The 16,427-nt window shown below is 36.8% G+C and overlaps 1 protein-coding gene across 3 annotated transcripts in view; it reads left to right on the top strand.

Moving 5' to 3' along the window:
- GABRA2 (gamma-aminobutyric acid type A receptor subunit alpha2) overlaps window positions 1–16,427 on the top strand; it is a 140,556-nt gene that overhangs the window by 116,366 nt on the left and 7,763 nt on the right. For 2 of the 3 annotated variants that reach the window (XM_061164679.1, XM_061164678.1), the window contains 2 exons: window positions 3,688–3,890; window positions 10,045–10,224. In XM_061164679.1, the coding sequence (XP_061020662.1) occupies window positions 3,688–3,890; window positions 10,045–10,224 (383 nt within the window). The remainder of the gene's footprint in view (window positions 1–3,687; window positions 3,891–10,044; window positions 10,225–16,427) is intronic. The other variant, XM_061164680.1, reaches the window with a different exon arrangement.

Here is a 16,427-nt window from a genome sequence, read left to right as displayed (position 1 = left end):
GGGAAACAAGGAGTTAAAAAAAAATGAGGAAAAGTAATCAGTGCCTAAGACACGTGTGGCATATTATCAAGCATGTCAATATATGGACAGTGGTAGTCATGGAAGGAGAGGAGAGGGATAAAGGAATTAAAATATTTGTGAAATAGTGGTCAGAATTTTTCAGCTTTAATGAAAAACACAGATCAACTCATTCAAGAAGCTCTATAATCCAGACAAATCACAAGAGGAAAAGATTCCCTGGAGATCAATCTCTCTTATGAATATAGATACAAATGTTCTCAACAGGAAACTAACAAACTGAAACTGGCCACATATAAAAAGGATTGCACACTTGTGACCCAAGTGTAATTTACCACAGGAAAGTAAGGTTGGTTAAACATACAAAAATCAATCAATGTAATAATCCCAAATAGATTTATGGAATATGGAAAAAAAGAAAACACACCATCCTCTCAACAGACTCTGAAAAACATAAAACATCCTTTCATGATAAAAAAAAGTCAGTGAACTAGCCCTTGAAAAGGACCTCTTTAACCCAATAAAGAGGATATTTAGAGGTGAAAGATTAAAACTTTAGTTCTAACATCAGGAACAAGATAAGGATGTCTGCATTCATCAGTTCTATTCAACATCATACTACAGGCATAGGCCAGGGAAATTAGGCAAGAAAAACAAATAAAAGGCATCCAATTTAGAAAGGAAGAAATAAAGCTCTATATGCAGTCACTATTCTTATATATAGAAAACTTTTAATAAACCACATGAAAGCTATTAGAGATAATATAGTCAGGAAAATGTCAGGTAGAAGATCAATACACAAAAAAATCAGCTTTGTTTCTATACACTAGCAATGAATAATCTAAAATGAAAACAAATGTATTTCTATTTACATAACAGCCCAAAGAATAAAATGCCTATAAATAAATTTAAGTTTAAAGGGGAAAAACTTATAAATTGAAAATGACAAAATGTTGCTGAAAGGAACTGAAGTTCTAAATAAGTGAAGATGACATGTATGTCCAATTAAAATGGATAGATATATCACATTTGGGGATTGGAAGGTTTATTATAGTTAATATGGCAATATTTCCCCAAACAAGGAATTTAATGCAATATCTACCAAAACTCCAAGGATATTTTTTGAAAAAATGAGCAAACTGGCCATAAAATCATAGGGAAGTATAAGGGACCCTGAATAGCTAAAATGATCTTGAAAAGGAAGAAGAAATTTGGAGGACCCATGCTTCCCAATTTCAACACTTACCCTAAAGCTATGTTACCAAAATTATGAATTTTGTATAAGGAGAGACATGTAGATGAATGGAATAGAATTGAAAGTCCAGTATATATATGGCTGAATCCCTTCAGTGTTCACCAGAGACTACCACAACACTGTAAATCGGCTGTCAGTTCAGTTCAGTTCAGTCGCTCAGTCGTGTCTGACTCTTTGTGACCCCATGGACTGCAGCACGCCAGGCTTCCCTGTCCATCACCAACTCCCGGAACGTACCAAACTTATGTCCGTTGAGTTGGTAATGCCATCCAACCATCTCATCCTCTATCGTTCCCTTCTCCTCCCGCCTTCAATCTTTCCTAGCATCAGGATCTTTTCAAATGAGTCAGTTCTTCGCATCAGGTGGCCAAAGTATTGGAGTTTCAGCTTTAGCATCAGTCCTTCCAGTGAATATTGAGGACTGATTTCCTTTAGAATAGACTGGCTGGATATACCCCAGTATAAAATAAAATGTTTCAAGTTTGAAAAAAAGAAGAATTGAAAGTCTGAAAGTAAACCCATCTTTGATCAGTTGATTTCATCAACAGTGGTAAGATCATTTAATGGGGAAAGAAAAGTCTTTTCAACAAATGGTGTTGGGACCACTGACTATCCATATGCAGAAGAATAGATCTGGACATCTACCATATACAAAAATCACCACAAAAAGGACCAAAGACCTAAATGTAAGATCTAAAACTATAAAATCACAAGAAAATATAGGCTTAAATCTTTATGACCTCAGATTAGGCAACAATTTCTTAGGTGTAGTACACCAGTTTGTAATCCCTAAAGAGAATTTCATTGATCTATATCATCTTCAATGCCAGGATAATATCAGTCTTTCAAAGTTTTCCTAACATTTTGCTGACAATATTGTTTTTAAAAGCATCTCATTATTGCTTTTTTTCCTTGACTGCTGATGAAGTTAAATTTATCTTCATGTCAATTGCATTTATGTATGTGTGTGTGCATGGGGGGATAGGTTGTTGTTTGTATGTGTGGGTCCATACTGTCTTGTATTCTATTTAATTATTGTACTGTACCAAATTCTCAAAAGGAAACACCATCTAAAATCTTTCACAGTTTGATACATGTTAACACCATATATTTCTTAAATGTGTTTTATAGTATTGACTCAGCAGCAAGTGAGCTAAAATTATTTTTAGCTAAATTTATCTTTCTACCTTTCATTCCTACTACTACCATCTTATTCCCAGATTCATTCATTCATAATTAAATAGAATTACTGCTATTTTGAATTGCTAACTCTATGGTAAGTGAGACAAAAAGCTGCTTTATTTATCCTAAGGGAAAGTAAAAAATAAAATATAAAAGAATTTCATTATATGAATGAACATTTCTCCAGCCTTTTGATTCTTTTAAGTTAATATGTCCTGTGTGTACATAATTGGGCTTCCCAGGTGGCACTAGTGGTCAAGAACCCTCCTGTCGGTGCAGGAGACCTGAGACACATGGGGTTGATCTCTGAGTTGGAAAGATGCCCTGGAGGAGGGCATGGCAACCCACTCCAGTATTCTTGCCTGGACAATCCCGTGGACAGAGGAGCCTTGCAGGCTACAGTCCATGAGGTCACAGGGAGTCAGACACGAATGAAGAGACTTATCATGCTTGCATGCTTGCACATAATTAATCCTCTTGAATCTCTGATAAAGCAGGTAACTGTAGACATTTTGATTGCTGATGTTGTGACTGTCTTCTGAGTTATTGCTTTCTTTTTACTTAACCATTGTGATTTCCCCGAACGACATTCTTTAAACCAATGGAGGTATAAACTACTCCTTAAAATTAGTGATTAATATTTTATAAGGTATAGCATTTAGTTGCTTGTTTTATTTTTCTGTAGATTCTAAGCCTCACTATTAAGGAGATTCTATCTTCACAATACTAACCAGTCGAGAATTAATTTCATACTTAGCCTAGCTATGCTTAGAATGAAGAACTTCTTAATCGTAGTTCTGTTGTGGTCACTAGTGTGGATGACTGGTCCATTGCTTAGAATGAGTCAAATAAATGATGAATAAATTAATGTGAAGCTTTGTGAAGGATTTTTTAAATTAATGTTAATGGAAAATGGGTCAATTTCAAGTACCTGCTTTCCTCATCGGACATTCTACTTCAGTTTCACCAGTCTTTCTAACCTCAATGGTACTTAAGAGGAAAAGGAGATTCATACAAGCAAAAATGAAAAAGCAAAGCATTTCAGAGTCATCACTTCAAAAAAATATAATAACCATTTATGATAATTAACTGCACTATTTTCTTTCAGAAGATTTTTGTTTGTTGCTTTTCTAGTGGCTAAAGGTGGCAGTGAAAGTACCTTTTGAAAAACAATATTTCCAGTGCTGTCCTGCTGGTATTTGTTGATGATTTTGCTTCCTGTCGTTTTGCAGGAGTAACAACTGTTCTAACCATGACAACTCTAAGCATCAGTGCTCGGAATTCTCTCCCCAAAGTGGCTTACGCAACTGCCATGGACTGGTTCATTGCTGTTTGCTACGCATTTGTGTTCTCTGCCCTCATTGAATTTGCAACTGTTAATTACTTCACCAAAAGAGGATGGGCTTGGGATGGAAAGAGTGTGGTCAATGACAAGGTAAGTGAGAACTTCTTTCTAACTGTGATTAAGTGAATCCCTCAACCCACTTAGCTTGTAACAGATACTGTTCCTCAAATTTGACATTAAGAACATTCAAACATAAAGCTTTCTTTTAAAGTATGCTCTTGCCTGAAATCCTTTAGGAGCTCTGGTATCATTACTTCTGTTAAAACCACTTCCCAGCATCAGTTGAGCTCTGACAGTGTCCAGTACTTGCTAAGTTTTCTACATATGGCCTCTCATATAATCTCTACAACTTTATCACTAGGATCTCTTTTTAATTCTCTCTCTCTCTCTCTTTTTTTTTTTATGAAGAAGGTATAGCTTAGTGAAGTTATTTACTTGCCCAGGTTCACACAAGTTAATGTTTACTTAAACCCAGATCTGCTTGACCCTTAAGTTCATGCCTTTAACCACACCACTTTTCAGTAAAAAGATTTGGAAAAGAAAAGTGGGCATTAATTTTTACCAGTTATAGACTCTCAGGCCCCATCAGTGGGCTGAGTGCTCTTCAGAGATGAGGGTACCATCGCTGCTGCTTGGATGTAAAAGAACTAACAGGATTGTGATCGCTCCCATGCTGTTTGGAATAAGTAAGTAGGTAGGAATGCCTGGGCATTGTCAGTTGCTCATTTACTCCACAAGAGAAAAAAAATATTTATCTTTGAGATTAACTTCTTTGGGAATTATTGATGTCTATTTTCCAGTTTCAGGTACTGAAGGAAGCGTGAGTTTTGTGCATTGATAAATAGGCCTTTTCTTTCTCAGTCTGCCTGAGAGGAGCCTTTGTATACATCACAATGATGTAAGGTTTTCTCAATAATAATAAAAAGCTCTACTTGGAGGGTTTCTTTTCTACAAAGTATCTACCTGAATACCCTTCCATTAAGTTTGGAACAGCATACTTGCTGATTTTCCTTTTCAGTTATTTGAATATAATTTTTTTCTAATTTATATGATGATATGGACATTGATATTGTAGTCTTTTCCCTTAACTTTGTAAACTGTAAAAGTTTTAACAAGTGCTGATTTATTTCATTTTATAAGCTATATTCTGTATACTAATAGTCAATGAGTAAATATTAAAGAAAATCTCATTAATTTTCTATGCTTAACTCTTAGGTTATTTCACCATTCCCATCACATTTTATCGTTGATTTGTTTTCATTCCCCATATAGTATACTGCTGTTTCATTGCTATCTATGCAGTTACTTCTTTTAAGTTATATAAGTTACACATGCAGTTTCATACTAACATTTTTTGAAGATAAAATGCTTTGCAAATACATCACGAAAGATAAATAGTGGTTTGTGATATAAATCCAAGTAGAAGTATATTGATATTTTATTTTTAATGCATTGAGGTGCCAATTAAATTGACATTGTGGTTTAGCATATCAAATAATATGCCTTCTTAACCACTGAACTTGGAAAATGCAAGTACCTGTAAATGCAAAAAAAACCCAGATTCCTGATAATGCATTCTAAAAGCAATACCCTGACAGAGACAAATACTAGATTTAAGTCTATCCACATATCAGATCACATGAAGTGCAGATAAACCTCGGTTGAAGTCATTTATGCTCCAACCTAATTTGCAGGAAAACAACTAACAAAATTTGTATTATCTCAGTTCTAAGTGTTTCAAATTCAGAGGTTAAGTTAAAGGGAACCTGACATCAGGCTCCTTGCTTGTTGTTGACCATTTTTCCATAGCTAGAGTGCCAAACACAGTGTCAGGCAATTAGTAGGCACTGCAGAAAGTTTTGTTGAATAAAAGAATAAATTGATTTTTGCTATTAAATCTGGCAGTGTAATACCAATGACAACACTTCTTTGCCTGCATGGAAAATCTTTTAATACTTTACAGTGGTAAATTTAACAGGGGGTACTCATCCATTTTCTTGGTTCAAATACATTTTGGGAGGTTTTTTCCTATTGGAAATAACCAGGTTCTTAAAGCTAAAAGGATGCATAGTGGAACGCCTCAAACTAGCACATCTGCCTAAAAAAAAAGAAAAAAGTGCAATTTACTCTGTTTTCCTTAGATTTAATTAAGTGGAAAACAGTAATTTTCCTGAAATACAAAGCTTTTATCCATAGGCCAAAATGGGATCCTTTTAGTTGAACCAGACTGGAGGAAGCCCTCATTTTTGGAGTTAGTAAACATGAGTAAATGCACTTAATGATCTGTCAATCCAAAGCATATATAAAAAGTTATTTAAGGTTTGTTAACTGGCAAGTATTAATTTGTCCCATGAGGATAATCGCTCAGAGATTCATATTAATATTGTATGTTTGAAAAAAGAAATATGTATTTAACATACAGTTTATATGTAGATTGTGCTCTGATGATCTTTAAGGTTAGTTTTTGCAAACAGATAAATAAATTCATTTGCTTCATATTCAAGCTAAATTTGAGCCCTCTATTAGAAGACAAAGCCTATCTTGCTCTGTGATCTTGCACAAGATTGTACACTACTTTTTGCCTCAGGTGTGAAATTAGTTAACAAAACTTTATCGATCGAAAAATTTAGTGCAGGATCAAATAATTCAACTTCACTTATTTATACCTTTTTGTATATGAAAGTATCTGTTTATTCAACTTCCCAAATTCTTCTGGAACCTTCCTCAAGACTAATGCTTATACCTTATCTCTTGATTCCTTTTCCTCTTGTTCCTTTTTCAATATTAAACCATCAGTTATTATTTTCTTCTCTTACTTCTTCAAAGCCATCTACTCTTTTTCAACTGCTTCCTGTAAGTTTCTGATGATGCCTAATATACTTAATTTACCATAAAGGCAAAAGCAAAACTCTCTCCAGATTCTGTCACCCGTTCCCCCATCCTCAGATTCCCCATTCTTCTTCTTTTTCCATTCAAGCTTATTGAAAGCATTGCTTGTAAAGTGTATGTTCTCACTTTCAGTTTAATTTTCAGCTCTCTGTAATCAGGTTATCTTTCCATTTATTGTCCTGTAGCTGAAGGATTCCAGTCTCTACATTTTCAAATCAGATAATTTTTCATTTTTCTTAAGGGATTCCCATTGAACCCATTGAATACTGTTATACTCCAAGACTCCATTTCAGGTCCAAGTCAGCAACTTTTTCTCTTCTGTCAGACCTTTAAAACAGGTCTTAGAATATCACCTTCCTTCCTTAAATCTTGACAGCTGCCACTGTTCATTCTGTTCTTTGAGATTCTTTGCCTAAGTTTGGAGTATGTCCAGCCTACCTAGCATTTGCTCTTATTTATCCCCAAAGACAGTCATTTAAAATTATTTTTTTGTTCTTGCTATTACTATGTGATTCTCATTTTAGGGATTTTACTGAAAATACTTGTAGGAATGCCAGCCACACTATGCATTGTCTACTGTTTATTATCTCTAAATAGATAAAACTTACCCATCCTCAGCACAAATACCAGTGTGAAGTGAAGTGAAAATTGCTCATTCGTGTCCAACTCTTTGCGACCCCATGGACTATACTGTCCATGGAATTCTCCAGGCCAGAATACTTACTGGAGTGGGTAGCCGTTCCCTTCTCCAGGGGATCTTCCCAACCCAGGGATTGAACCCAGGTGTCCTGATTTGCAGGCAGATTCTTTACCAGCTGAGCTATCAGGGAAGCCCAGTCCTCAGGAAATTTCTGAACACTTGCTCCCCTGACCCCTGAAAAATTAGATCATTTTATAAGTATGTATAGTATCCTGCTCTTTTGCATTTCATTCTTTATTACAGCTTATAACTGCATGCTTAAGTCCTAGCTCCTTCACTGTTCATGGTAACAATGACCACATTTATTTTAATAAATCATTTATCCTTGGCCCTTTGTACAGGGCTTACTATACATATTAGTTTTTAATAAATGTGGTGTAAATTAACTAAGCATAACCAAATCATAACCACAGCCCACACCTTTATCTTACCTTCCACAGTTATTATACCTTTCTTTTAACTTCCAGGTTCGTATATCCAACAGGTACCCATGTTCTACATGAACATAATTTTTCAATCTTTGCATATCTCTTTTAAAAGATGAAAGAAACAGCAAGCAATCAAAAAGTAAATGTCCTAAGTGCCTATTTTTTCATATGTATCTCACTTTATGGAAAAACCTAGTTTCACATACCAACAACTTGAAAGCATCCCTTGAGATCTAACCAGCTGTCAAATGTCCATTTTCCTACATGTCTGTCCATAGGCCATGCCCTTACCATCTTTCATTATTTTCAGTCTGTTTATTCCTCATTATCTCTAATCATGTCTTCTTTAAATCCATTCTGTATAGTAGTCCCAGAGGTATCTTTCTAAAACAGAAATATGATCATTTAGTTTTTAGCTCTTTAATGAATTGCTGAAAGCAATTTTTCAAGCATCTCAGCTAATATGGCCCAAATATATAGCTTTCTGATACATTTGTTTACATCATGAATGATAAGAAAATATTTTGCTGTTTATTGTGCACTTACCATGATGTGCCTGGGAATATCTCCATGTCAAAATGAGGAATATAAGATTCATCAAGTAAAGTTACTTGCTCAAGATCACACATCTAATAAGTGGTGAATCCAAGATTGAACAGATCTGAAGTCCATGCTCATATTCTTCCTCTAGCCATTAAAAACACCTCCAGCTACCCATGCCTCTCCCCATCTCCATGACGTTAGGTGTGTTGATCCCTCTTGCTAAAATGCCCTCTTCTTTCTTTCCTAACTGATGAACTACTTATTCCCTGAGACCTATCCAATTGAATGTAATTGCCACCCACCATTATGCTTTTACAGTACTTGCCACAAACTCCTTTTATGTAACCTCATCACATTATACTTTTATTGTAAACAAAGCTAACAGTAGTTATATGATATAGAGGAGAATGGCTTTATCTTATTCGTTATTTCTCAGCTAATACCTAACATAGTGTTTAGCACATAGCTTTTTGAATTAAATTTTAAAATATACCTTTACTCTGTTAAGACTGTGTTTGCTTCTAAACATGAGTCAGTGGTTCTACACTGGCCAAGAAAAGCATGTTCTTTGGAAATACACTACATATTAAATTACTGAAAACACAGGCATAGAACCATAAGATCCAAACTAACATGAACTGTGCCATTATTTTGGGATTCACTCCATGGTAATCACATTGCATCATATTTCAAGTGTTTTTATTCATCTATTTGTATTTTTTAAGATCCTTCTTTGTTCCAAAAGCATTTCAGACAGTCTATCAAAAGAATGTATGTCCTTAAATTATTATACTATTATATAAATAGAAGTGGAAAATCAGGATGAAGGAAAGTAGACTGCAAATGTGCCCACCATTTGGGCCAGAATATTAACTGTGGTCCACATCTGCGCTGTGTGCGTTAGTCGCTCAGTCGTGTCTCACTCTTTGTAGCCGCATGGACTGTAGCGCGTCAGACTCCTATGTCCATGGGGATTCTCCAGGCCAGAATATAGGCGTGGGTAGCCTATCCCTTCTCCACGGGAACCTCCTGACCCAGGAATTGAATCAGGATCTCCTGCATTGCAGGCAGATTCTTCACCAGCTGAGCTACCCAGGAAGCCCAGTCCATAGCTAGAATAGCTAAGATTCAAATTCTAAGCTTCTTGGCTATGAGAATGAACCATAGGGGGAAGCTTATTTCCCTTTAACCGAAAAATGGAAGTATAAATTTCCTCAGAAAAAAAAAAAAAATCCTATACTGAATTCTCTTTTTTAAACAACATAATAATGGCTGATTCATGTCAATGTATGACAAAACCCACTGAAATGTTGTGAAGTAATTAGCCTCCAACTAATAAAAAAAAAAATCAAAAGAGAAAAAAAATATGGGTTTTATATTAGAAAAGGGTTTCCCTTGTTGCTCAGTTGGTAAATAATCTGCCTGCAATGCAGGAGACCAGGGTTCAATCCCTGGGTTGGGAAGATCCCTTGGAGAAGGAAATGGCAACCCACTCCAGTATTCTTGCCTGGAGAATCCCAGGGACGGGGGAGCCTGGCAGACCACAGTCCATGGGGTTGCAACAGTCGGACACGACTTAGCAACTAAGCCACCACTATATTAGGAAAAGTTGGGTGCTATTGCAAGTATGTCAGCATTTTCCCAATAAATGCAGTAATTAATTTCATATTGATGTTTCTTGTAGTCCCCTTCAATAAAAGCTGAAGGCATTACATTAACTTACAACTCAGTGAAGGCAATTCTTCAAGGAGCTAAGCTAATATGGTCCAAGTATATAGCTTTCTCATGGCACAATTTTATCCAAGGAAAGACTTTAGAGTACTTAGAGAAGTGGATGGACTGTATAACCTTCAAACAATCTTCTGTAAGTATCACTTTTCTTAGGATGGTTAGCAGACAATTAACAATACCATTATCTAATCAGGGAGCATGTTGTTTTTTTTACAAATAATGGGCTTTCTAGTAGCCACAATGACTGTAAAAAAGCAACATTGTATGTAGAAAGAGCATAGATTTGCCACTTTGGAAACTTGGGGTTTTTTCCAAAGACTATTGTATTTAGTATTATATTTATGAGAGCTCCATTTCCTTATGCTAAAGGACACTCTCTGAGATTCTTTCCGACTCTGACACTGTGATTGCTATTTTCATTTATATGCAGGTCATTTCAGTACTAGGTGTCTACATTTTAGCTAAAGTGTTTACTCAGTTTACTAATGCATCACTTTATCTAATACTCTAAGAAAACAGAGATTGATTTGCCACAATGATGTAAGACATTTTGATTTTTATAATCAGGAGTTTCCCAGACTGAACTTTTAAGTATATATTTGGACACTCTAATAAGTAACCTCAGGATATTCTGATTCTTATAAAACATCCTTTAAAAAATAGAAAGTTTAGTAGTATGTGTTATAATTCCTTCTCATTCCACTTAAGTAACAGCATCAACAGTTTCTATAGCAGCATAATTTTCTTTTCTCCCTGGATAATGTATAAAAATAAATCATTTACTGCTTTAGTGTATAACCATATTTCCCCACTTCTCTTTTATATGTCTCTATCACAAGTAAAACAATTTCCACACATAGGTGGAAATTCCAGAGTGTTATTTTTCAATTGAGCTTATTTTATTATTTCCTAGTCTTCTACATCTATAGATGGTGCAATTGAGGACTTTAGGGATAATTAGATAATATAATTGTAGAACGCACTATTAGAATTCACTTCTGTTAATCTAATAAATACTTATTATACTCTACAAAATACTTTGTATGGTTATATGCATTGTATATTCTTATATATATATATCTTTCCAGTAGATGTCATTCATTTATCATGAAGCATACATTTTTTTGAGCCTGCACTGTGCCAGGAACTTGCTAGAAGCTCTGCATTGCCTAATCTCTGCCTTCAGGAAGCTTACAATCAAGTAAAAGAGGAAAGAAGGGAAACAGTTTTATGTGCCCCTACAGAGACAAGCACTGAGGTGTGTGGAAGCACATGGAATGGGTGCTTTTGCAGTAGGTTATTATGTCTCAGTAGATGTGATCTTGAGCTGAGTCAGTATAAAACAGATGCTACTAGGGGACTGGTGTGGCTTGATTATCAGCTGCTAGCTCGATTGTGGTATCATTCACAGGTGAGGAAATACAGTTTAGGGCATCATTCACAGATTAGGAGGATGTACAGGATTAGGTTGGGAGTGAAAGTAACCTGATTTCATTTCTGGATATTTAATGTCTTAAGTATATGTGGGATATATAGGTGAAGAAGTCTAGTGAAATATAATGGGTAAAAATTCTGGTGAGATAATTCAATCATCCCTGTATTGGTAGCAAAATGAATTAATTTACTTAAAATTAATAGAAAAGAGCAGTGCCAAATTGCCTTCATTTCCCTCATCCTGCTTCCATTTGGTTTTATTCTTCACACTTAACTTTGTTTACTTTACTTATATTATCAGCCGTATCTGGCCTTATTTGTCAAAATGTATAGGTGACTTACCTAAGAACCTTAGAGTAGACATATGGAATTAGTAAAATTAGTCTGTAAGAAATTAGATAGTATGAGCTATCAGGGCTCACCTAGTTCTCAAAAAAAAACCCACAACTTTATCTAGGGACACAAGTTTTAAAAATATATCTCATGGCAGTGAGTATTTTCATGTAGCAATAGAATTCATTGCCCTATTTCTTTTCAAGGGTCTCCGGATTTTAGCATAAGTCAAGAGTTGAAATAAATAAAGTAAAATTGGTACGTGGGGCTAAAATGCCGTGGCCCAAGTAGTTAGCATGCTGATCATTGGGCTTGATCAGAGGTTTGCCTGATATTCAAAGAAGACTACATAGCATGCTGTCTATAAACTTGATTCTTTTAAATAGAAGTTAGAAAATCCCATGGACGGAGGAGCCTGGTGCAGGCTACTGTCCATGGGGTCACAAAGAGTCAGACACGACTGAGTGACTTCACTTTCACTTTCACTTAGTAATGAAAAGGACAAGGTAATATCTACTAGTAATGGTCTAGAGTATGGATATTCTTTGATACTATTACTAGCAGATCTGTGTCTTACAAATAACAGTAATAGAACACATTATGTGGACTTAATCTATGTACTCTGCTTTAGAGGATCTTAGAATTAAGTTGGGCTTCCCAGGTGGTGCTACTGGTAAAGAACACGCCTGCCAATGTAGGGGACATAGAGACGTGGGTTTGATCCCTGGGTCAGGAAATTCCCTGGAGGAGGGCATGGCAACCCACTCCAGTATTCTTGCCTGGAGAATCCCCATGGACAGAGGAGCCAGGCGGGCTACAGTCCATAGTGTTGCAAAGAATTGGACGTGACTGAAGCAACTTATCTTGCATGGAGAATTAAGTTATGAATTAGAAGTCAGCTATGATTTTAACAGTTTTTTTCCCCTATACCCATATTTTGAAGTTTAAATCTGTAGCAACAATCTCCTTTAAGACAGATTTGTGGTAATCATCTTCAAATGTAATGAAGGGGAGTTATTATACCCTTGAAAACAAGATCTTGGAAGAGTCTGAGTTAGAAAGACTTTCCAGAGCTGTGGCTAGGAATAGCTGTTTAGCTTTATGAGGTACCCCGACCTTCATTCAGTAAATTGGTGTGAAATTATAGGTGCCAGCTACTGAGTTTCAACTAGAAATAGTACCCATGGCTGTTGCACTTTCCTTGCTGCTGGGTTTGAAAATACTCAAGTTTCCAAGTTCCAAGGGAACATTTTGAAGCCAAAACCCATCATCTTTTTGAGCTCTTGAAGTTTATACTGATATTCAGAAATTGAAGCTATACTTTGAACAGTGAAGAGAAAGTATGATGAAATTATGTCCTTTGGAATGATAAGAAAAGTTGTGAACATGTTAGAATGATTTTTAACACTGCTTATTTTAATGTCCAGCACTGGTTGGGATGAAATAAAGAACATCAACATACAAATATAAAAAACCTATTAGGCTGATATAGACTAGTACAGCCCTTATGGGTTTTTATAGCTGATGTCCATTCAGACTGGTCAGAGTATCTGTTCTGATTTGTTGATGTTTCTGCTCTAGAGTTTGTTAAATATTTTTAGTGTCTCCTGTGTATTTATGTACAATTGAAGGGAATTCAAGTGGGGGGCAGGAATGGCGTTGGTAAGAGTTAGTACAGTTTCTGACACGACTGAGCGACTTCACTTTCACTTTTCACTTTCCCGCATTGGAGAAGGCAATGGCAGCCCACTCCAGTGTTCTTGCCTGGAGAATCCTAGGGACGGGGGAGCCTGGTGGGCTGTCGTCTATGGGGTCGCACAGAGTCAGACACGACTGAGGCGACTTAGCAGCAACACAGTTTCTATCTATAGATTCCTCTTACAACGAAGGATATTTTACATTTTATGTTTTCGTTGTATAAATGACTAGGCCCTCTGCCATAACTCCTGACCCAACGTGAACATCTGTCTTCCACAAAATCATCTTTGTTGTTGTTGACTTGCTAAGTCATGTCCTATCCTTTGCAATCCCTTGGACTGTAGCTCACCAGGCTCCTCTGTGATTTCCTAGGCAAAAATACTGGAATGGGTTGCCATTTCCCTCTCCAGAGGATATCCCCAACCCAGGGATTGAACTCAAGTCTCCTGCATTGCAGGCAGATCTTTACCACGGAGCCCCCTGGGAAGCCCGTAACCAGCACTGCACTCCACTAAATGGTTACGGTTTTCAGGGCAATTCAAATGCACGGTAGTTAATTTGATCCTCCCCGCAGTTCAGTATGGCTTTGGTATAATTCTCTCTCTTTTAAATCTAGAAGCTGAAGCAAGGAGAGTTTAAAAAACATTCCCAAGCTCCAAATTCTCTATAACTGCAATTAGATGTCATTTTAAGTGATACCGGGGTATCACTGCAGTAATATAAACACTATATGTTAGAACTTTATGCGTTAAAGACATATGGGTTAACGTCTTTTAGAAGATTGACCTGGTGATATAAACTCCAGTTGGAATATTTTGAGAAGAAGCACTCCCAGGGTTCACACAGCTTCCGCAAAGACAAAGTCACATATCAGGCTGTTGAAAGCAGAGACCTGGAAGCCACACACATTTAAGTGTCTGTACTTTTTCAGTCACTTGTTAGACAGGAGAGCTGGTCCTGTCATAGAGCCTCTTTAGCTTCCATTTCTGATAGGGTAACTTGGGAGTTGCAACATAGAACTTGTTTCTTAGCCAGTAGTGAGTGTTGTCACCAATGACATGGTAGGCTTAACACTCAACCTGACATATCCTAGTGCTCATTAAGTATTAGTTATCTGTACTATAGTTATATGCTTTCCCGTATGTAACATGGGAAAACCTGTTTATAACTTTCATAAAGCTACAAATGATAATCTTTTTCTTTTATGCTCCTAGCAAGTCTGGAAGAATGCCTTATCAGCGAGGGAAAGAGGTGAGGGAGAAACCAGATGGCAGTGAAGAACAGGGAATGCAGGCTGTTTACAGATCCTCCTGGAATCTCAGAGGCCTTTTGTTACTTCACTTGAACATTTTGAGAATTCTTATTCAAAATATTGATACTCCAAATTCTGTTCTAGGTCGATTGGTCCTCTAAATCTGTTAACTTACACTGCGTGGGGCTTCCCTGATCGCTCAGTTGGTAAAGAATCCGGCTGCAATGCAGGAGACCCTGGTTCAATTCCTGGGTCAGGAAGATCCCCTAGAGAAGGGATAGGCTACCCACTCCGGTATTCTTGGGCTTCCCTGTGGCTCAGCTGGTATAGAATCTGCCCACAATGCAGGAGACCTGGGTTCGATCCCTGGGTTGGGAAGATTCCCTGGAGAAGGGAAAGGGTATCCACTCCAGTACTCTGGCCTAGAGAATTCCATGGACTGTATTGTCATGGAGTCAGACACGACTGAGTGACTTTCACTCACTTATTCCAAATATTGATTCTCGAAATTCTGTTCTAGGTCAATTGGTCATCTAAATCTGTTAACTTACATTATGTACTATTTTGCTTAATTCATTGCTACCTCAAATTTGTTTGCATTCAGGTAACTAATAGTGTGTTTATATTAGTACAGAACTGCAGTTGCATAGTTTTTCAGGTTTTATTAAATAGTATTATTTAATGTCATGTAAATATTTTCAGGTTTCATTAATTTGGCTATGTATTATGTGCCTACCTCATAGAAGGAATCAGGCTAAGGTTATGATGGTGAAGAAGACAGATACAGCACCAACTTTCCTTGACCTTAGATTCTAATAAGAAAAGAAGAGTGTCAATCAGATAATCACACAATTGAAGAAAGAATTTACTCATTTTGAAAAATGCCATGATGGAAATAAACTGGGTGCTCTGAAAAAGTATAGGTGGGGAGCAAGGATGGCATTAGATAGAGTGGTTAGGGGATCCTTCTGGAGGAAATAACATTTAAACCAAGACCATAATGTGAGAGGAGACTGCTCATAGGGAAGATGGGATGGAGAGAAGCCATTCCAGGATGGGGAAGTAAGACCACTCGGCGGCGTTTCAGATGTTCTGAGGAGCTCCAGTTCTTATGTCTATGTGCAGAAAGAATTCAGTGAGAGGCAAAGTGACAGATAAGTGATTCATTAGAACAAGATGCTCATGAGACTTAAAAGTGGGCAGGTGAGGGGGTGCCACACCCCAAGAACTTAATGGGCTACAGTTTTATAATCAAAGGAAGAGAGGGGAGGGGGAGAAGATCACCTTATTCTTCATTTTTTGAATAGACATGATATTTCCATCACTAGTTCCTCCTCTATGTCAGGAAGGGGAGTTTTCTTATCCCTACATGGTCAAGCCCAGATTGTCATGCACAATGGAAATGAGTGAAAAGGTGGCAACCCATGCTAAAAATGGTAAATCATCGCAGGTTTTAGTATAATGTTACCCTGTCCTTATATTTTTGTTTTTAGTGTATGCAAAGGAGTGTGTCCTAGGAATCATTAACTTATTGAGCTCACTGGGCAGGATGTAGGTCTCATGCCACAATTGTTTAATTGTTTGGGGGCATGTCTCATGCTTCTGTTGCTTGGTTTTAT

Source organism: Dama dama, chromosome 17, assembly GCF_033118175.1.
Source record: "Dama dama isolate Ldn47 chromosome 17, ASM3311817v1, whole genome shotgun sequence".
In the NCBI taxonomy this organism is placed as follows: Eukaryota; Metazoa; Chordata; class Mammalia; order Artiodactyla; family Cervidae; genus Dama; species Dama dama.
This window is presented reverse-complemented; position numbering and strand designations above follow the sequence as displayed.